Source organism: Mixophyes fleayi, chromosome 8 (assembly GCF_038048845.1).
Source record: "Mixophyes fleayi isolate aMixFle1 chromosome 8, aMixFle1.hap1, whole genome shotgun sequence".
Classification (NCBI taxonomy): Eukaryota; Metazoa; Chordata; class Amphibia; order Anura; family Limnodynastidae; genus Mixophyes; species Mixophyes fleayi.
In genome coordinates, this window is record NC_134409.1 from 132,962,882 (window position 1) to 132,986,541 (window position 23,660).

General features: G+C 40.5%; 1 protein-coding gene and 1 long non-coding RNA gene across 3 annotated transcripts in view; one reads left to right on the forward strand and one right to left on the reverse strand.

Annotated features, from left to right (window-relative positions):
- The first annotated feature begins 4 nt into the window (after nt 1-4).
- LOC142099779 (uncharacterized) lies at nt 5-22,291 on the forward strand. Of its 2 annotated transcripts, none has more exons than XR_012678608.1 (3): nt 5-144; nt 11,478-11,612; nt 21,916-22,291. It is a non-coding gene; the product is annotated as an uncharacterized LOC142099779 (long non-coding RNA). The 2 variants fall into 2 exon arrangements; XR_012678609.1 differs by lacking the exon at nt 21,916-22,291 and adding an exon at nt 18,572-20,246.
- The window catches only part of KBTBD12 (kelch repeat and BTB domain containing 12), a 48,176-nt gene continuing 38,734 nt past the window's right edge, over nt 14,219-23,660 (reverse strand). Inside the window, exon 6 of the mRNA XM_075183628.1 lies at nt 14,219-14,956. Within this exon, the coding sequence (XP_075039729.1) occupies nt 14,787-14,956 (170 nt within the window). The 3' untranslated portion in view covers nt 14,219-14,786. The remainder of the gene's footprint in view (nt 14,957-23,660) is intronic.

Consider the following 23,660-nt stretch of genomic DNA (forward strand, 5'->3'; position numbering starts at 1 on the left):
AGAGAGATCCCAGGCGCTTCCGCTTCCTGCCACGCTCAGCGGCATTCCACACAGGGCCGACGCGCCCTCCCGGCGGCCATCTTAGGTCCTGGCAGACGTACTGGTAAATGTAGAAAAAGTCGACAGTCTGGGAGCCTTACTCGGGTAAGTCAGTTCTTTCACGTGATAACCACCAACGTTTAGGTTAGGTTATTCATCATCGGTCATTAATTACGTTTTAGGCGCTGGTCTCGCCCTTCGTTTGCCCTGTTCAAAGATGGCAGCTGGGTACTGGTGGTGATGATGAGGTCATCTCTGCTCCGGGGTTATGGGCTGGGTGCGAGAGAGCTGACTAGCGCTTCTCCTATTGGTTGGTAGAGGGTCGTCATCGTCAATGCAGAAGACGCCATCTTAGTATTGGGCACTGATGTAGGAACACGTCCCCTTTGTCTAGGTGTTTGTATTGCAGGGCAGTAATAGTAGGGAGGAGACCATATTCTGCATTCCTGCATCTGATAGGGTTACCAAGGGATTGACTATAGATAGGGAAGTCATAACTTGTGTTATGCAGTAATTCAAGTCAACCTTTGGCTATCTATCTATATATATATATCCCTGTCTGTGTGTTGGATTTGATGTGTATATTTGCACGGATAAATCCCCTCATAGTATTATTTGCAACCATGCAATATGTATTTTATATGAGTGCACTGTCAATTAACTGTTCTAGTCAAGATAAAACAAATTGGGATTAGCAATTATATGCTGAATTAAACACCTCTGCATATATGATAAATGTAGTAATCTTCCACAGCCTGTGGCGCATAAAACCAATCTTTTTGCAGTGTTTGCAAATTTGTATACAAAATCCACATTGTGTGTACACTATTGCCGAACACAAATCCTTACATTGCCTATGTCATGTAACAGTCTGTACTCACTCACACAATCCTGCCTGCAAGATCTGCAAGTTTACTGCTGCAGCCAACATTATGGTGGTTTCACTGTCTGATAAACTGACTGCATAATAGGCAAGCGGGAGATGGAGATTGAATAAGATTATAAGACTCCAATCAAACGCAAAAAAATAGAATAAATGAATAAAATAAATAAAAAATAAATAATGCGAATATCCATAGTTATATGGGTAGGAGCTTCAGCGTGCCAGGGGGGATCAAGAAAAGCTCTGATTTCAATCCTTTCTGGCGGTGATTAAGGTTACTAACCCCACCTTAGCCCAAGTTATCGCCACTTGATAAATTGAGTCTTTTCTCCGTCTCCATAGAAGTCTATGTGGACAGCATTATACAGAGAAGACAGGTTAATCTCTGACATCTCCGGCATTAACCCTTTTCTTAAATTGCATTAAGTCCAAAAGTTTTTGGCTGTTTAATAAGTAGACTCCTATGTCACTAGGTAAATAGCCGAAAGCAAGGAAAACACTAACAAACATCTGAAGTATTTATTTAGGGCTGATAACACACATGCAGATAATGCCGAGTACAGGTGTAGTAATACAGATTTACTCTAGGAAAAACTTGTTTTTGTAGATTTTGAAACTTGATCATATTTGACAAAGTCAGTAATAGTAGAGGAAGTCAAGGTTACAATACATATGAAACAACATGGGGTAGACTGTCCCAGTGTTAGTGTTGCAGGTACAGAAATATAGTGTTATATATAGAGAGAGAGAGTCAGGGAAACCCTCCTCTGCTGGCTCCCTGATCTGATAATTTAGCAAATAATGAAACAGTCAAACAATAGATCACCTCTATTTTGTCAGGACACCGCTCCTGAAAACCTTTACCTGTCACTCTGCACACTCGTGACTTGGAAGTTTACTGTAAGGGGACACACATGATTCCAGCCTAAATTTTGCGCTCACCTACCCCTTAGGTTATAGATTATCAGGTCCCTTCCCCAGCACAGACACACACACACATCAACAACTCTCCTCTGCCACCATCTACATAGAAAGCCTATAAATTAATTACCCAATTGCGCACACACTCTGCTCTCTGATAGCTAAGAGAGTTAACACTTCCCGCACTGGTATTTAAAGGGTTAACACAGCCAAGCAATCAACCTGTTCTAAACAGGCAGTGAATTCGATTAGAGCAATAAGGACAGCACTTAATAAATGTTAGATTTAATATGCAAAAAAGTACAATGCTTACATGTTATAAAAAACAATTAATAAAAGATGACATAACATAAGCAAAGCATGTAAAATAAAAGGGAGAAAGTCTCAGAGTATAAGCTTACATACGAGTTGTATAATTTGCGCCAAAGGAAATTGGCTTGGAAGATGGACAGCTTATCAATGTTGATTGATTTCCAAAGACTTTTGACAATATCTTGTAAGTGATCTCATTTAAAGACAAATTGTCACCTTCCCCCCCTCCTACAGGGGTTAGTCGGTCTCCAGGAGAGGCCTGTGACATAATTTTACAACCACGATTTACATCTTCCCTGTTTAATCCCCAACGTTAAAATGTAACATATCTTTTCTGGGGAGTGTCACACAGACCCAATTTTCTCATTAATTAATCCAATACAAGTTTACAAATCTACAGATACCAAACAATGATAGGTCAAGTGTATTAATTGAGCTTTTACTCATTTCCTCTCATTCCATGTGACAGAATGCTTTATTCAACGTATGGGTTGCCCTTCCTCATCCAATTTATGAATATGTGTTTGATGACTAATTATATTGGTTGTAAGTGGTATTTTGCAAATTGAATGACAGTATATTTGCCTATATAAAATATAGCAAGCCGTCATGTGGTTGGTTCTTTCAAATCTCTTCAGGTGCCAAAAACCACTCCAGTGCCAGGACATTGATCCCTAAAGGTGACAATGTTATCTTGTAGACCTTGGGTCTGCAGAATCAAATATACTGCATCTTGGGTCCAGAGGTTGTTTATTAAATCACAAATACCCACGTATATTATATTCAGTGATGTCATGTTAATTTCGGGCATCTTGTTGGAGCCACTTCCATAGCCATCGAGGGTGGCGTGTTTACACCAGGTTAGTGGCTTCTCCTACTCCTCAGCCCCCGGGCTTTGAATCTTCCCATAAGCAAACCGAGGGGGGGGGGTGTTTCCTAGTGCCTGTAAACCCCCCTCCAAGTCTGGGGCACTGTATAATTGAGGTGGCTGGATCCTGCCCCCGCTGCACACGGCTCTGCTTGAAAAGGGAGAGCTGTGTGCACCTAACAGTCGTCCACGCAGCATTGCCCATGTATATTATGGGGATAGGAAGAGTAGGAGAGCAGCCAAACACTGTCTAAAATTATAGCCACGCCCCCATGCATGCTGGTCACGCCCACTGGCAGCGTGGTGTGGAAACCCCCCTCTACAAATCCTGCGTTTGCCCCTGCTTCCCCCCACCTCTGCGTCCCTGCATATATATTCCAGAGGTGTAATACTGAGGCATTTAGAGCTGTTTTTCTACCACAAAATGCATTTAATCAAGAACCAGGTGCTATTACATGATTATGGATGTGGAAATAATGGGAGTCATGTTGAATTGAATGCAAATTGCATTTTTGGCATATAATACTCCTTTCTTCATCAGAGCATGCGCACAGACCAGTTGTTTTGGAACTATTGTCTTTTACGCTTGCGCAGAAGTAAAAAAGCATTAAATACACCATGAACACAATTTGTGCTCTACTAAACACGAGCCCCAATTTGTCTAAAGAAATAACCTGTTCCTTTCAAACACACAAGAATGTAAAGCACATAATCGTGTCTCTAAATGTAGGTATTAAGCATCAATTGTAATCTGATATTACTGAGAAATAAAGGTAAAAGGTGCAATATGAGCCGGTTATTATGTGGTTAATCTAGCGGCAGTTTCAGCTTTCAGGGTTACATCAGTTGTGTTCTAAGTCTGGAATTAAACCTTCTGCTGCTTTAAGTGTGGAGGTGGTTTGTCGGATTTTCCTGTGAACACGGCCTGGTACGGGTGTATAGTACATCAGTTTTGAATAGTAATGTTATTTTTTTTTACAATATTTTGCTCTATTAGTATGCCGTCATTGTGCTACATTGGGGACCAAGTGATGATGTTTTTCTTATTTTCTTTCTATTTACAGTGATGTTGGTGCTGTGTCCAAATGTTCAACAGTTTGTAGCAAATGTGCAACATGATCAGACTAGAAAGATGACATCCACAGACTACTGGATATATTGTAATGTATTTGAATGCTGAAATTGTTTTATGTGTGATACTTATGTGTTTGTAAATACAGCTTTAAGTGGGATGAAAGGTCTGCTGACCTTTAAGTTTACAGTAATATAAATTAAAAGCAGGGACACCAGGAACGACTGATAGTATCTGATAGTTTGATCCACAACACCTTTAACTTACTAACTTTCTTAACTTTATAGCGGCAATTTAGTCGCTCCTAACGTACATCATTAGGCATGGAGCCAAGTACAAGCACTAACACGGCGGCATGATTATACCAGGTGTGTCGAAGATCCTATATGTCCTGATTTTTTAGACAATGGGATCTTCCAGATTACTATTGGTGGTGTATCAGGTCTCTCCAAATCCACTTTCATCACCATCCTGGAACAAGTCCTTGTGGCGATGGTGAGTTTAGTCCTTAGAATGGTGTGTTCTCTAGAGGATGAGGCCTCATTGTTCTTAATTAAATAAAACTGCAGACAGGAGTGGTTTTCGTTTCCCTGTTTGTACAGTTGATTGCACTCATATTCCTACCACCACATGATCTGTACCCTCAAAATCTAAATACATTTGCCTCCATAAATTGGGGTCATGGAGGTCAGACGTTAGTCCGACTCCTAAGTGCAAAATGTGTGTCTTTGAACTACGCATGCGCAGTAGAACAATTTATAGGAGAGGCGGGAATGGGGCAGGTAACTGGCAAACATATGAGCATGTTAACGCTCCTTAGGCACTATGCTGAGGGAGAAGTAGACGCAGTTTCACCTCTGTTGAGGTTGACGATAATGAAAATAGGTTTAATTAAATATTCTGTGTGTGATGCACTATAGGCCATAGTGTGCTCAGGCCATCATTTAGTGTTTGGGCATGCTGGCGCTTGTAGTACTAAAAGTGCCCACATACCCGTGGCATTCTGGAACTTGGTGAACCACAAGTGCCAGCATGCTACTGGGACCTGTAGTGCACCAGGGAAAAAAAGGGGCATAATACACACACTGTTTTAAAGCTACATTTATTTGAAAGAAAAATAAACCCTCTTTTATTCTTTCTATTGCTCACCTAGGTCCATGTGGACATCCTTGGCAAGACTTGCTCGCTAAATGCTCCCGTCGAGAATGGCTTCTTAGCCTCTATACCCTCCTATATATAACTGGGGTATTTTCCACAACCTGAATTCAGAGCACAGGAAATCTGCCGATTATAAATTTTGTGGCATAACCGCTAAGAGCTCATTCTCAACGGGAGCTCTTAGTGAGCATTTCATGATTCATCCCATACGATAGATATATAACATTTTCCTTGAAAACCGTTCTTCCTATGCTGGGCCACTCTATCAGTCTCTATATTGATTGCCTGTTTTTTTACCGAATCCATGGCCTTGTAGGTTGACTATAATACAAGGCATCAACAAAACTGCACCAACATACATCTCCTCACTGTTTTAAGAATATCTCTCAACTCGACACCTCCGTTCTGCACAAGATCTGAGTCTCCCTTCCACTCTCATCACATGTTCCCATTCCCGGTTACAGGACTTTTTGCGGACTTGCCTCTAGCCTTCAAACGCTCAGAACTTCATTAAAACTCTCCACTTCAGGCAAGCTTATAAAATTCCTCAACCACCCTCTTAACCTCCCTAGGATGTCCTATTACCATCCTTTACAGAGTACACATAAGATTTACGTGTGTTCTATTTCTATACTCCATAAACCCTCTGACCCCTGACCCCTGACCAACATTAAGTGACTGGATAATATATCCCACTAAGCACTTTCTACCTTTGCAATTTTGCTGGACCAATACGAAATACGTAGCGTTTAAACTCATGTATCAAACCCCTATTGTAGTATAGATTGTAAGCTTGCGAGCAGGGCCCTCTTACCTCTCTGTCTGTCTCTGTGCTATCACTTTTAGGCCATCCCCTCAATTAAAGGCCTTTTCCATTTATCAATTTTTCTAAAGAACCTCCATTGCTAATAATAGTACTTTGTTTGGTCTCCCTCCCCTGTGACTCCCACCATTGTTGTATTTAGCAGGGTTACGACATTAATATCTGCTATTCACATTAGGCGCTAGTGGGCTTTCTCTGTAGATGGGGAGAACCCCCGTGAAGTGCTCTAGTTGCACTTGTGGTTTTCGGGAATAACTGTATCAGAGCAACTGTGTGATGTCTGATCAGTCGTGTTGTGTGAAAAATCTTGTAGCCACTAGGTGGCAGCACAGATCCACACTGTAATTATTGCACTGTGAGAACTTGAGTTTGCACAAAGTATCTGCTGCATTGTCATGTGACCGGTGAAATACATTAGCAGAGCGTAATAATACACCGAGCTGTATAATCCACTATAGTTTTGGGAAAGTTGACAAATGTGACAATACTACGTATACTGTACTATATTTAGACAGTTCAAACTAAAAGTAGCCTATATATTTTAATTTCATAAATTGTCTGGATTGAAATTTTTTGGTTCATTTTAGTGATTAATCCTGTGTGTGTCCACCACCCACTATCGCCTAGTGAAGATTTAGAAGTGGTGGTATGAAAATTGTAATGGCAATGTAAGTGAATGGAATGTGATAGTGTTACAATGAAGACAGTAGAAGTGGCGGTATGACATACCAACATATACCCCCCACCTCCACCACTATATATATATATATATATATATATATATATATATATATATATATATATATATATATATATGACATACCACCATATACCCCCCACCTCCACCACTATATATATATATAAATGACATACCTCCATCTAACAGCCCACTTTCACCACTGATGTAGATAATGAATTAGAAATATACATATATTTGTACGTTCAGCCCTTAAATATATTAATTAATAATACATTATTATTGATGTTGCATTTTCTACCTTGCAGCCCTAGGCTAATCCCTGTGTGTTATATCCAGATATCTAGTCCTGCAGAGACAGCGACGATAGAGATGTGGTTATGGGGCTAATGCTTGACTTTAAGATATTTTCTTAGGGTTTATTTCTGTGTATCCATATGTACTATATGATTGATATCTACACATGTATGTTTTGTCATACATGATGTACAATGGATATACTTTTGTCCTGGGAATAAACACTGTGATATGGAGACAAATATAGGTTAGAAAGTCATCTGTAACATATATTTATGACTTGTTACATGAGGGAAACTTTCCGAGAAATGTGGCAGCCACAGCAGATAATTTATATCCAGATACCAGAGTATAATACAGCAGGATAGATATACAGACAGGAGCACAGGGACGTTAGACATAATTCATCATACAGACAGTTAACCCCCAAGGACCATACAAACAAGAGTTCTTATTCCTACATCCTAAACTTGTGGCTGTATAACTAAAAGATACAAACAATGGGAAAAGGTTCTTGAGTAACTGTTTTGTAGTGAGTGGCAACATTGTTTCAGTAGAGTAAACAGCAGTGTTGGATGGCTGACAAGTTCTATTGTACTAAGTACGGATGGGCCAGACTATTGTCTTTTGCAACTCACTTAAAGTGGCTAGATAACCAGTTTATGCATCTTTTTCCAGCAGAAGGGTAGCTTGTTTATTAACCAATCAGATCATCTGGAAGCCAGAGACTGAGAGTTATATAGTGGAAGGAGCAGGGGTCCCCCCAGCAGCACAGAGTATATCAGGAGATGAGTGATGTGTTAGTGATGAGAGGGCTGCATGTGACAGGGGCAGTAACATGATGTGAGGAGGGGAATGGAGGCAGCAGGAAGCCACAGACTGAGAGTTATATAGTGGAAGGAGCAGGGTCCCCCAGCAGCACAGAGTATATCAGGAGATGAGTGATGTGTTAGTGATGAGAGGGCTGCATGTGACAGGGGCAGTAACATGATGTGAGGAGGGGAATGGAGGCAGCAGGAAGCCACAGACTGAGAGTTATATAGTGGAAGGAGCAGGGGTCCCCCAGCAGCACAGAGTATATCAGGAGATGAGTGATGTGTTAGTGATGAGAGGGCTGCATGTGACAGGGGCAGTAACATGATGTGAGGAGGGGAATGGAGGCAGCAGGAAGCCACAGACTGAGAGCTATATAGTGGAAGGAGCAGGGTCCCCCAGCAGCACAGAGTATATCAGGAAATGAGTGATGTATTAGTGATGAGAGGGCTGCATGTGACAGGGGCAGTGACATGATGTGAGGAGGGGAATGGAGGCAGCAGGAAGTCACAGACTGAGAGTTATATAGTGGAAGGAGCAGGGTCCCCACAGAATAGAGATGTAAGTTTTCTCTCACTCTGATGTAGGGAAATTGTGGCAACAAACACACCTCTATATGAAACTTGGATCATACATCCGTGTTGTTTTCCTTAGAATAATGCTACATTTGACTACCCAAGGACACACTGTAATTAATGGAAACCGCAGTTTTCCTGTCACCTGATAGTGGTTTATCCTTTAAATCAGCAGAAAGTAATAAGAATTTGCAAATCCTCTTATCATCAAGGGTCTGAATTAGTGCACAGCAAACTAACACCATCAGATAATATATTTGTAGAGAAGCTTTATGTAGTCAGATTTCCATGGGAGGGGAGTCCACATTCAGGTTAATTTAGGATTCCCAAATATTTAAAGGGACACACCACAGACCAATGGCATTGTTCATCAATAACCGGTAAAGCGCTGTAGAGGTTAAATTACCACCTGCCTATGTGTCTCACATTCATCTTTCATTCATTGTTCATTCATGGTTTCCTGACAGCGGGCAGATGTTTCAGCTACTCCGTCTCTGTCTTGTGGTCATTGTAATTAAATCCCTGTTTTATTGTCACTTCTATGAAAGGGAAACATCTGCTCAGACGTGAGAAGCTGAGCGGGAGACGTCTGCGCTCTGACAACTTCTTGTTCCACATGTTGATGTAGAAATTTTCTATCTATCATAATCCGTTCGGCAAAAAACTATTTATGTATAGGGCGGAGGGAGAGAACGTTCTGTAATCTCCTAATACAGATACAGCTGTAGTTCAATGTGTTTCTCGAATTGCCTATGGACGCGCCTGTGAACTATTACTGTCTCAGTATACATTAAAATAGGGTCGCCACCCTCAGATAACTTTAACTTGTTGTTTTGTATATGGAGCACTTACTAAATACAGGACTTTATCAGGGGCAAACGCAGGATTTTTAGAGGGGGCGTTTCCACACCACGCCGCCAGTGGGCGTGACCAGCATGCATGGGGGCGTGGCTATAATTTAGACAGTGCTTGGCTGCTCTCCAACTCTTCCTATCCCCATAATATACATGGACAATGCTGCGTGCACTACTGTTAGGTGCACGCAGCTCTCCCTTTTCAAGCAGAGCCGTGTGAAGCGGGGGCAGGGTCCAGCCACCTCAATTATACAGTGCCCCAGGCTTGGAGGGGGTTTCCAGGCACTAGGAAACCCCCCCCCCATCGGTTTACCTATGATTATCTTACCCTCTCCTCTGTCTCCCCCCCATGACTTTATATAATAATGACAGCATTGATTATTATTTATGTTTTTAACCCTTCACTATAGTTCAAAAGTCATTCACTTCCAGAAAGCCAGAGATCATTGTCTTTCCTTACTTGTCAGAGCAGCTCTGGTTCAATCAGAAGTTTCTCCCTGAATGCTGTCATATTTTTGTATAAGCCTATCCCACATCCTTAGTCACAGGCTTTGATCAATGAACAGAGAGCAATATGTGTTACTTGGTTTTACCATCTACATTTCCCTATTTTACACACACAGATAATAAGAACAAAAAAAAACATTTTCATTACTATGCAAGTTTTTTTTTTGCTCTGTCTATATATAATGCAACACCATTTACTATGATAGTAATGGTCACATCTCCCAGTCAGGGGTGGATGCGATGACAAAAAACTACAATATAAAAAAAAAGTAAAAGGAGTTTAGATTCACTTTAAGGAGACAGTACAAAGAGAAGTAATACATGTTTTGCAGAATGCTAGAATATTGTGACCATTAAATAACAATTGCACTGTTGTATATGTTAGTTTGACAGATCAAACTTTATTGCAACCCCAATGACATCTCACAAATCAGCATTGGTTAGAGGCATTATCTCACCATCTATTGAATTGAATAGCCGTGACATGTATACTGTGCTGCCTAACAGATGGTGCACTGCAGTCTGCTCCATCTGTACCTGCTGAGTGTATCTAACAAAATGTTAGTTGATAATTATCCTACATTTATTTCCCTTTATGTTATAATGATGTTTCACAGATCTCCTTGGTGGGTGCTTCGTATACAAGTGTCTTTGTTCATTCTTGTACAACTCTCTATACTGCTGCTATGTAATTAGTAGAAGAGAATATAGTTTCTGTTCTTCCACATAAATAGTGAGACAGATGTAGCCTGGTGGGATATTGCTGCAATGATGGACTCCTCGAACTTCCTTGTTTGTTGCTAAAAAAAAATGTGATAAGTCATATGGTTTATCCATATTGCTGGATTATTTTCGATGTCGATAATTTACCCCTAGCTGCCAAATTTCCAGAGACTGTCCCAGGATTTAAAGGTTTGTCCTTGTAAACGTCCCCATTTTTCAGTTTTTACCACTGGCACAATAACAATCTGATTTGTATGCATGTTAAAGCAGCAATTCTACATAGAATACTGTTACATTTTAAACATGCATCTATCTATTTCTTAGCCATTCTCCTACAAATTATGATCTCCTTTTCAAAAGATCTCTGCATGGCAAACAAAAATGGCTGCCAGACACAGTCGGTCTGCTAAACAGACACAGGCTCACAGCTCTCAGTATGTCATGTGATGGCAAAGGGGATTGCACTGCGCAGTCAGAGCTCAGAGGGGTGTTGCAAAGCCTCACTGCTCACTACATAATATGACATGTGACTGTGGTTGCCATGGTATTCCTGAATCATAAATCATTAATAGCAGCCTGAAGAAAAACAAGAAAGGAAATTTGTAACTACAGTACCAACATTTCTCTTATAGCCTCTGACAGTGATTTATGTTAAAAAACACACCAGATTTTCTCATGGGATTGCTGCTTTAACTGCAATTCTCACCTTCTATTTTTATTCTCTGGGCTTTAGAAGTTAACATTTATATAACAGGATTATTTAAAATACAAAACAGTGCACTGTCGTCATATCCAGTACATCACAGCTCTTGCTTATTACCCTTATCCTTGTAAATGTTTATAAACACCCTTTTATGTCTATAAATATTTAGTAAGTTCACCATTGTACAGAGTTTATGTTGTACAGGACACTAATATTTATATTTAATTTGAAGAGGCTTAGGTTCTCCTTAAATCGGCCCCAAGAAACCCTGGAGGGTGATGCTGCGGAGGGGAAACCCAACGCCATTAAACTTCCCAATCTACCGCTGACCACGACGACCAGGAAACCAGGAGCAGAAGCTGCTACAGTAAGTGGAAATCTGCTGTAATTAGTGAATAGTTACAGAAAGGTAATTCTAGGAACAGAATGATCCTTATATTAAATAGGGACTTACTATGTGCAGTTAGAAAAAAATGGACTTATTTAACTGAATGCACAATTACCATTGATATACTAATAAAAACATGTGTATTTTAAGGAATAATGCATCCACTTCTGTAAGTTATTAAGGATGTAAGAAGTCAACTCAAAGATCTGTGAAAAGCACACAGAACTCCATTGTTGACTTGTAATGATAGACTTACAATTTACAGAGGAAGGAACAATATTCCTTATATAAATGATGTTTGATTTCAGAATGCATTATTAAGTATCCTAAAGAGCAAGAAAAACTGTATTGTAGATAATAAGGATATTACAAATCACCTCAGAGTTCTGAGACTGGGGCAGCACGGTGCCTCAGTGGTTAGCGCTTCTGCTTCACAGCACTGGAGTTCGATCCCCAACCATAGCCTTAGCTGTGTAGAGTTTGTATGTTCTCCCCATGTTTGCGTGGGTTTCCTCTGTGTGCTCTGGTTTTCTCCCACACTACAAAAACATACTAGTAGATTAATTGTCTGCTATCAAATTGACCTTAGTCTCTCTGTCTGTGTATGTTAGGGAATTTAGACTGTAAGCTCCAATGGGGCAGAGACTGATGTGATTGCGTTCTCTGTAGAGCGTTGCAGAATTAATGGTGCTATATAAATAGTTGATAATGATGAGACCAGGGTTGAATCTCTTCTGTGTCCCTGAGTCTTTATACAGTGGTGATAGAATGTTCAAGAATTCTTTAGAATGTTCTGAATTTCTGCATAAATGTGTTCTTAGATGTGTTCACATCATCATCTAAGTATTAAAAATAGATAAAGAGTACCCAATAAAGTAAATAACACACCAAAGAATATATTTTTTCATTCATGTATTGATCAAAATGCATTAAATGTATTTTTCAAGAAAAAGTATGTGAACCTACGCTTTCAGTAACTAGAGTGACCCCCCTGAGTAGAAATGACTTCAGCCAAATGTTTTTCGGTAATTGTAGATCAGTCCTGTCCAGCGGCTTGGAGGAATTTTGGTCCATTTTGGCTCAGTAGTGTCACTGGTTCTTTGTGAATTAATAGGCTTCCCTGGTTCATTCCACAAAATGGCTGCCTCCGTTCTTTAGCATAGTAAAAAATCTATGTGTTGTTTTTTTGACAATTTATTTTCAAACAATAAATCAGGAAAACGCTCTTAAAAAGTGTACAAAAAATATTGTCTCCAAGTGTGACATTTGAGTGGATTTAATTTTATATTTCTGTGAAATAGGAAACTGTTGCTCAAAATTTAAAAATAACATGGAATCCAAATGGTCTTTTACGACAATAAAACCTTTAACGTCAGTTTTGAAACTACGGCTCATCCCTCAGTGTTGTCACTATCGATGGGCTCCATTTTCATGACTTTCCCCTCGGTCAACAAAATGGCTGCCTGTACGGTGTGTGTAATTCATAGGTACTGGAAATTTCTGAGGTAAAATGTACAGAAGGAAACAGGCAGATCGATGACGGTGCCCGGGGAGCAGTAGATGAATGTTCTGGTGGCCAAATGAGAAATGTCAAGTTTGATATACTCCGAATAAACCTTCATTTTGCTTCTGGCACTTGGATAAATAGATACAGGTCTGCTGGACGAGCAGTGTGCCAGTAAGATAAACATTGCAGCGGACAGAAATATAGACATCACCGCTACTGTAATTTACTTTTATGGAACGTTACTGTACATTGTAAATCAGTGTAAACGTGTCAAAATTTTAATACGAATATATCACAGGTTCCCCCCCAACTTATATAGCAGAGTGTATTACTGAAAAATAAACCAAATATCTCTTCTTACGTCAATCCGTTGACACTTCCCTTTTCCAATGACCCAACCGGCACTTATGTAAAGAATGTCCTGTTTACAGGGTTACAGACTGTCAGATTTGGGGGTATATACCTGTAAATTCAGTCCACGTCACATTTACAGACCTGTATAAATCACCTGCACTAAGTGCTACGGTTCTTATTTGCTATTTTTTTTGTGTTGTAGGCAGATTAAGAAATATCATGTATTTTTAAATATCTACAAGCATAAATAAAAATAAAGGGAAGATGAAGATATATGAGCATTCTGCATAGTGTGAGTATGCTTGTAAGAGAGGAAACACAACGGTACCTGTAGACTTTACACTAACCAAAATACCAACAAAAAGGATCATCATAACCATACTTGTCAACATGGGCAAGATGATTCCCGGGAGGTCCGGGATGCAGGTGGGTATGTGGGGGCGGGGTTTAAAGAATCACGTCATTAGCCCCGCCCCCAAAATCGTCATCACTAATCTGAACCAATAAAAATGGGGCGGGGCCACAATGCGGGTCCATGATGTCACTAGGCTCCACCCCCTCCGTTTAGTTTACACAGACGGCCAGGATCAGAGAGAATTGCCTGCTCTCCCGGGAGTCCGAGAGAACTCCCGGAAATTCGGGAGTCTCCTGGACATTCCGAGAGAGTAGGCAACTATGATCATAACAGAACCAGTAAAACGATTTAAAAAAGTAAAAGACTATATTAAGTAGTGTAATCATTTTATTAAGTTAAAATACATTTCATTTTAGGCAACCTATTACAAACCTTGTTCAGATAGAACGACCTGGGCCAGTGATAGATTCCTATCCTTGCCTCCTGTGGTCTAGACTGATTGACCTTCATGTTAGCTTGGCCCTAATTTTGCAGGACCTCATCTTACCAAATATTCCTTTCCCATCTCTCCTCTTTATCCACTTTTTTCCTAGTAACCTTTGTGCCTCCTCTAAAGTCTTACAAATGACTAACAACAGCAACTTGCTAACCTGGGTATATATATATATATGTTATTCTCTGTCAAATGTTCTCCTTGGTAAATAAATGATGACTAAAGCAAATCCTCGACTACATATATCTTTGGAAGACGCTAAGCGGGTTATTGACCCCATAGCCTGAAAGAAGCGTTTCCGCAGTAATTATTCATACTCAATGTAAACCAGCATTACTAAGTTCATGGCTCTATACAACCTACAGAACGTGCTGATTTTCACCATAATGTTGAATAAAGCTATGATCTTGTGATCTCGGAGCCTCCGCTGTTTCCTATAACGTGTCACCTCTCCACCAGGTCCCGGGGGGGCGGGAGGAGGTCTCGGGGGTTCAGCCTTGCCACGAGGCAGACGTCGTAAGAGTCATGCATGGGGGCTCTGGTGCATATTACATTCCACTGGTTCTCCCACGGGTCAAACTCCAGAATCTCCTTTGTAATCACCTCATGCCGATCTGCAAAATAAATGTCCGCTCAGTCATCCAAGTAACAGGAGATGAGAGGGAGGAGTGTTTTCCTGTAAGAAAGATTTTGTAACAACAGAGTATATTTCAGGAATGCAGATGTTTTAAGACATGGGGGTATATTTACTAAACTGCGGGATTGAAAAAGTGGAGGCATTGCATATAGCAACCAATCAGATTCTAGCTGTCATTTTGTAGAATGTACTGCATAAATGATATCTAGAATCTGATTGGTTGCTATAGGCAACATCTCCACTTTTTCAAACCCGCAGTTTAGTAAATATACCCCATAGGGTGCAAAATTACTTATTTAGGCTGTATTCATCCACTTGTGGACAGACCAAAATCTGAACATGGGTAATTGAGGTACAACAATATTCTGTAGATCTCTAAAAAAACCTTGTAGATGATCATTATTTGCAAGTATAAAAAAGACACTATAAATGTAATGTAATTTGGGGGAGGTGAGGTTCTAGGTGTTGCAAACTGTTCAATAAATTGAGTTTAGAAGTGACTGTAGAATGACAGTGTGACGCTGCTCGATGCAATGTGTAGATGAAGCTGATTGGACGAGCCACGGCAGCCGTCCAATTAACTACCTAGGCACATTGTACTAAGCATTGATGTGATAATTATTGTCAGATCTGTGCTGTTTCAGACACAAAATACCCATTCTTCTGCCCAGGTTTTCTGGGTAGACACAGGGCCTGATTTTGAGTTTTGGAGCAAAGCAAAGAAATGGAGCAAATTTGCACCTTGGCAAAACCATGTTGCATTGGAGGGGGAGGAAAATTTAAAATGTGGGGACAGATTTATAGTTGGGGTAGGGCATGTCCTGGATCAAATTTAATTTCATTGTAAAATAAAGCTATCAAGTATTTGTGTGCTACATGACAAGACAGACAGTGTATTCCTTGTGTGCAAAAAAATAAGACAATGTTTACCCCTTGCATTGTAACATGGTTTGTCCAGGTGCAAATTTGCTCCTTGTTTTTGTTTTGCTCCTTATTCAAAATCAGGCCCATAGTCTTCAAAATATTACATCAGGATCTACACGATTTACCTTTTAAACAACTAATTGATTCCATCAACAATACAGTAATAATTACATTTTTTACACGATTTTTAAATGGTTGTAAAAACGTTCCTTTTATTTTTCTGTATTTCCACGGTTTACACGGTTTTAATATTTTATAAACGATGGCAGGGATGATAATTCCAATTAAGTATGACACAGTCGTCCCCAGAATGAAGAGCAGATTCTGGGTAGGCAGATGTGTGCAGACAGGTGCGCTTATTAAGCTTGTTAAAAATGAAGGAGAAAAATAAATCTTAATTGCGCCCGATTTATGTTATTATAAAAGATTTTTTTTTTTTTTAAAGGGAAGGAAGGAGTGGGGGTATAAGAGGGGGGGGCAGCGTAATATTCAATGCTAAGCATACATAAACAGTAACAATTCAGTCCAATAACAATAATTAATAGCCACCAACGTGTGCACCCAACCCACCAATACCATTCAATGAGCCCAGGGGGCAAATGTATCAACTGCTAATTTTTTCAACTCGCCGCTATTGAGAGAATTGTCTGCCAAAAATAAAACCCCATGTTTTATCCACAAAGATGGGTATCTAAGCCTGAATGTTCTAAATAGAGACTAGGGGGTATATTTACTAAACTGCGGGTTTGAAAAAGTGGTGATGTTGCCTATAGCAACTAATCAGATTCTAGCTGTCACTTTGTAGAATGTACTAAATAAATAATAACTAGAATCTGATTAGTTTCTATAGGCAACATCACCACTTTTTCAAACCCGCAGTTTAGTAAATATACCCCATGATATGTAATATGCTCTAGAAATTAGTGTATTTTTTATTTAAAGTTTTTTTTATTATTTTATACTCATTATTATTAGAATAACCCTAGTAGGTCAGAATAAACCTTTGGGATACACTAGAAATATATTTTACAGAAACTGTTTGCTCTCAGTGGTGCTGACACCAGCTCCAGCCATAGCGGAAACAATCAGTGCAGTTATTTATATATTTTTACTATGAGAGGTATCTGGGTCTTCTTAGGTGGGTCCCAGTGATCACGTGATCACATGTGGACTACCTGGAAGTACCACATGCAATATACAATACACATGCATTCTATTTCATGCAGTGTGTAACGTTTGCTCATCCCTCAGTGACAGCCCACCTCCAGGTGCACAGCACACAGATTTAAAGCACCGGGCTGTCCGATGCCAAAAGGGTGTTAGGGTGGGGGTTAATGGGTTAAGAAATTACTCTCCTTAGTAACCTTTGCAACCATGGAAACAATCAGTGTAATCCACGGTCTGTTTCCATGGTTACAAATGTTACCAAAAAATGGTCAGTCTATCTGTCAAATGGCAGCTACAGTGTGTTTCTGAGTTTTTAACAGACATTTTCAGACATAAGTCCTATTTCAAGCATAAAGAGTCAGCTTGGTAAGATATGGTATTCAGCATAATGATTTTAATACACATTTTGAGTGAAGTTTCCCTTTAAAGAGGCTCTGATTTAATGCATTTTCTCACTTGTGGCTAGTATAGGATAATGCATGGACTGAACTAAGTTTTATGCCATGTATAGACTCTGAGCAAACAGAGGTCTGTGTCTACCTCTACCGCCAGATAACTTCATACCATGCCAACACTGCTGGCTTAATGAAACTGCCAAGAGTAGGGCTACGCTGAACTGTAGCTGGTATCGGGGACCCATCAATTTACATGTAATACTCATCCTGCGGTACATAACATTCTGTATTTTAATATAACATATGGAACGCCATGTGATTCTTATTTAACGCCAGCACCCAGTGTAAATAGGGGGTGTCCTGCAGCTGCACTAACTATTACAACATGTTTACATCAGAACAACGCAACATTTTCACGCTTATACAACAGATGTTTTGTGTTCCACGTTGCGTCATCAGAGCAAGGTTAAAGGTTAAGTAACATATTTTCCTAGATTTTAAAACAACAACAAAGGACGCCCGCCCATTCCCAGAAATTCCAATCCTGTACACTAAAATACAAACACAGAGACGCGGAAAGTCAGCAGTTCAAGTCATTTCTCTTGGGGTAATAGCAGAAACATTCCTGACTCTAAATGCATCATATCCTCATGCTCCACCCTGTTCTGAAATGCGTTAGTCATCCAATCCCTCTCTAGTTAGTGTCACCACCACATCCAAAAGGGGGCATCGGTCATCTAAACTGAAATAACAGAACTATTCTATTATGTATGACACTATGTAATATTCTAACAATTCTGCCTTATATTTTTACTATAAAATCTGTAATATACAGTCATGGCCAAAAGTTTTAAGAATTACACAAGTATTGGTTTTCACAAAGTTTGCTGCTTCAGTCTTTTTAGGACTTTTTGTCAGGTGTTGCTATGGTATACTGAAGTAAAATTACAAGAATTTCATCTTTTATTGACAAGTACAATAAGTTTATGCAAAGAGTCAGTTTAAATCAAATGGTTGATTTAGGTGCAATCTTACTAGCAGCAATATCCTTGCCTGTGAAGCCCTTTTTGTGCAAAACAATGATGACTGCACGTCTTTCCTTGCAGATAACCATGGTTAACAGAGGAAGAACAATGATTTTCAAGCACCACTCTCCTTTTAAAGCTTCCAGTCTGTTATTCTAACTCAATCAGCATGACAGAGTGATCTCCAGCCTTGTCCTCGTCAACACTCTCATCTGTGTTAACGAGCGAATCACTGACCTGATGTCAGCTGGTCCTTTTGTGGCAGGGCTGAAATGTAGTGGAAATGTTGTTTTTGGGATAAAGTTCATTGTCATGGCAAAGAGGGACTTTGAATTTAATTGCATTTCATCTGATCACTCTTCATGACATTCTGGAGTATATGCAATTTGCCATCGTAAAAACTGAGGCAGCAGAGTTTGTGAACAATAATATTTTGTGTCATTCTCAAAACTTTTGGCCATGACTGTATATATTTTCATGAGCTGCACCAAACTAATAAGAATTTGCCCTAAATAACTGCACAGTGCAAAATGGATTCGCATATTGGGGGCTTAGGCTGAGCACATGGGTTTGTAGGACAAGACTGCGACATTTGTGAAGGAGTTTGCGTCAGCCGGTGGAAGGAGTCGGGTGGAGTGAGGGGCGTTCCTTACTAAGTACAGAGATCCGCACCAGTACAAAATGGAGATTTTATTTTGTGGAGCACAGATTTTTGAAATGGGATAGAAGGGAGATCCCAGAGTGCAGGTTAGGTGGCGAGTGCGGGAGGGGGCATGCTGATGCCATCATGTCACCATAGCCCCGCCTACTGCTGTGCAATGCAGCGAATCACAGCAGGGGGTGCACTTCCTATCTGAGCACTGTATTGTGGGACTGCCTGACGTCTCCTGGGAGCGTTCACACAGCGCTACGGGGAGTCTCTGGGGTCATGTTAGCCTCATGTGTCATGTTAGCCTCATGTGCCAACCCCCCACCTATGTGATAATGTGCCAACCCCCCACCTATGTGATATTGTGCCAACCCCCCACCTATGTGATAGTGTGCCAACCCCTCACCTGTGTGATAGTGTGCCAACCCCCCACCTATATGATATTGTGCCAACCCCCACCTATGTGATATTGTGCCAGCCCCTTACCTATGTGATATAGTGCCAGCCCCTCACCTATGTGATATTGTGCCAACCCCCCACCTATGTGATATTGTGCCAACACCCCACCTATGTGATATTGTGCCAACCCCCCACCTATGTGATATTGTGCCAACCCCCCACCTATGTGATATTGTGCCAGCCCCTCACCTATGTGATATTGTGCCAGCCCCTCACCTATGTGATATTGTGCCAACCACCCACCTATGTGATATTGTGTCATTCCCCCCAACTATATGATATTGTGCCAGCCCCTCACCTATGTGATATTGTGCCATTCCCCCCACCAATGTGATACTGTGCCAACCCTCCACCTATGTGATATTGTGCCAACCCCCCACTTATGTGATATTGTGCCAACCCCCCACCAATGTGATATAGTGGCAACCCCCCACCTATGTGATATTGTGCCAACCCCCCACCTATGTGATATTGTGCCAACCCCCCACCTATGTGATATTGTGCCAACCCCCCACCTATGTGATATTGTGCCAACCCCCCACCTATGTGATATTGTGCCAACCCCCCACCTATGTGATATTGTGCCACCTTCTTGATTCATGACAGTGTTCCTGGTTTGTGTTTCTCCAACAGATATTGAATAACAATTCAGGTTATGAAAGAAGTTGTTCAACGTGTTACCGGTTACATATAGTTGTATCTGTATTAGAACAGATTAAAGTGTCTGGCAGTAACTGAGCACAGAGATCACTGAACACACAAATTGCTTCTGTACAGAAATATAAAAACTCCTCTTTGATTGTGAATTGTAACCTTAATATTGGGGCCAATTCAGACTTCGCTCCAGAGTAAAAAACGTTCCATTACTTGTGTCTAGAAGAGGTAAAAGCCTGAAGATCTGATGGTTCAATCTGACCCTAGGTCAAAATACTTGTTCGATTCTTTCCAATCTCTGGTCAGGGCAGATGTTGTAAACGTCACCGATGTAACGTGTGCAGTTCTTTATTTTGTGGACATGCATCTTACCAGCCACACTGTGGGGGAAACGTTTCTTCTTTGCCAAGTGCTGATTTCTATGTATATTTACTGAAATGTCTTTGCTCTCTGGTTTATGTGTGTAAGACTATTGGACCATTATACAGCACATTTCCAAAGTGTTTTGTGAAGCGTAAGGAATGACCGTCCTAATAAACCTCCAGCTGTACATTCCCTGAATGCTAGCTCCATGAATTATGAGGTATGGTGAACGGCAGCATTGATAATCCACCCCAGGGGGGTGCTCACATTATAATGCTAGCTCATAGAAGGCTTCATATGTCGGATACGGTGTATCCGACTCGACTCCCTTTTTTACTTTCCACATTTTTCGGACAAGAGACTATGACATTCCATTTGGACAAGATATGATTCAGAGCGGGGGCTCGGAAGTTAAGGTAGAATCATCATCATCATCATTTATTTATATAGCGCCACTAATTCCGCAGCGCTGTACAGAGAACTCATTCAAACCATTGGAGCTTACAGTCTAAATTCCCTAACATACACACAAACACAGACAGACAGACAGGGAGAGACTAGGGTCAATTTTTTTTTAATTTTTTTTAGAATACGCCTGTGTCAGAATTTCTTTTGTCTTCCAGCGCAGGCGGGACGTTCCGTTAAGCGCAGGGCCCTTCTACCGTGCGCACCATATTAAGCCAGGCCCTGTATGTAGAATATGACTTCTGATTGATTGTCCGTGTTTGAATTCTTGCATCACTTTCTAAAATGTGTTCGTTGTTACACTAATGCTCTAAGGATATAGTATTTTATAAGAAACACATTTTATATTACCATTATGGTTGTTGTAGGATTTTCTCCTGTAGGGTTTCCTTGGATTATTCCACCAAATTGCTGCTGATATGTTATATAGTAGTATACATTGACATTGCTAGAACGTGCTACCTTAAACTGGATTCTTATTTTATAGAAATGTTTTATTGCACTGGTCCTCTTGTTAATGTTTCACTGTATATGTTTGTTGGGGTTGATTTGACCAGACAGCGAGATTTACAGATAGACTTGTTTTATTGATTACTACATTACAATCAATAAAGAGTATTGGTTTCTTTTATGTTGGTCTCCGTGATACCTCTAATCCCAGTTGATATTTGATCACATGCTTATTCATTTCCTCCATGGTGAATAAGGATCGGTCTGTGTTTAGTGTTGATGTGGCTTTTATAAATATGTTTTGTCACTTGTATATTTTGTCCCTGATATAAGGCCTGTGTTTGTAATCTAATTTTTGTTACGTTTTTTTTTTTTCTTTTTGCAGGTCTTGTGGACGGCATTCTGGTCCTTTATTTACTAGTGCTTTATATATTACAAGTGCTTTATATATTACAGCCAGTACTTTTGGTGGGTAAGCCAATTCTGTTTACAATTATTACAACACATCAATGTTCTTGGCTTTTCTTTTACAACAAGTTTGAAAGATGTATAAGTCTGAGGTCTCCATTTTTTTTATCACACACCTGAGAAGTGCCCAGAGCTTGAATTGGACGGATGTACGAGCGCTTGACCCTCGCACGCCCTTACGGGTCGTTGCCTACCTGCATACGCCCCTTCCCTTCCCCCGTTTCCGCTCTTGAAATCATGGGCAGTAGTAAGTGTCCTTTGCGTTCGAAAATAAATTGCATGCACTCTGGTTCACTGGCATATGGTGCATTTCTGGGCACACATCGGGTAATTTGTAGGCACGTAATGGCATTTATGTTCCTTCATGAACCAGGCCCAATGTGCTTAGCAAACGAGGATGAAATCGATATGACAGCGCTGGGACTAATCATGAACCCAGTAAAGCGTGTTACCTATACTGACCAGCAGGTGGCAGATAACCGTCTGACAGCAGCGTGCTGGGGGGATTTTGCATTTCGTTTGTAGATAACCCTCCCTCTTTCGTGCACCTGTTCTTAGAAATAAATTGAGCAACTTCTTTTTTGTGTATTATTGTTTGTGAGTATTGTATGAGGTCAGAAGCTGACAGGGAATACTGGTCCTTGTAGTGCCTGCCTTTTGGAACACACGAATATATGACCCAATATCACCATCACCATTTATTTATATAGCTCCACTGATTCCGCAGCGCTGTACAGAGAACTCATTCACATCAGTCCCTGCCCCATTGGAGCTTACAGTCTAAATTCCCTAACACACACACACACACACACAGACAGACAGACAGACTAGGGTCAATTTTGATAGCAGCCAATTAACCTACTAGTATGTTTTTGGAGTGTGGGAGGAAACTGGAGCACCCGGAGGAAACCCACGCAAACACGGGGCGAGCATACAAACTCCACACAGATAAGGCCATGGTTGGGAATTGAACTGAAGACCCCAGCGCTGTGACTCAGAAGTGCTGACCACTAAGCCACCATGCTGCCCTAAACAGTGGTACTCCCACTATTTAGGGCTACAACCGTACTATTAGCAGAAGCGCCGTGAAGTGGCGGGTGGCTTATCATATATTTGCAAAGTTGTGGAACTAAGACTTCTGAATGTTATTTATAAATTGAGGGCCGTTTTAATTAGTTTATTTTACTGGCTGGCAGTGTGCTGGGATTTTAGTGTGTTTCGTTATTAAATAGCCCAGGCTAACCCATCAGCCTTTGTATTGTACATGACTTCAAAATATATAGATTTTTAACAAAAGACAATGGAGGTCTGTACAATATAACTCCAGGATATAGTGACCTAATCTCACAGTCCCTACAGCCGCTATATCATAACATGTCTTTTATCTTTTATGTGAATAACTTATTTTTAGTCAGTATAGCGCTATGGAATGGGGGCGCTCAGCTTTCTGTGTAACTTTGCAATTAATACCCATGTGCTGCTAGGTCTGGCTACAATACAAAGCAGCAGGGTCTCACCGAGTATTAAATGTTTTATCTTTCTGTAGGACCTTTGATAAATCGTCCTTATTCTCAGGTATCCTGCCGGCCTCTTTATCTCACCACGCATCGCTGAGAAGCAGTGCATGCTGGGATCACCCGTTATTATAGCTTTTTTTTTTAT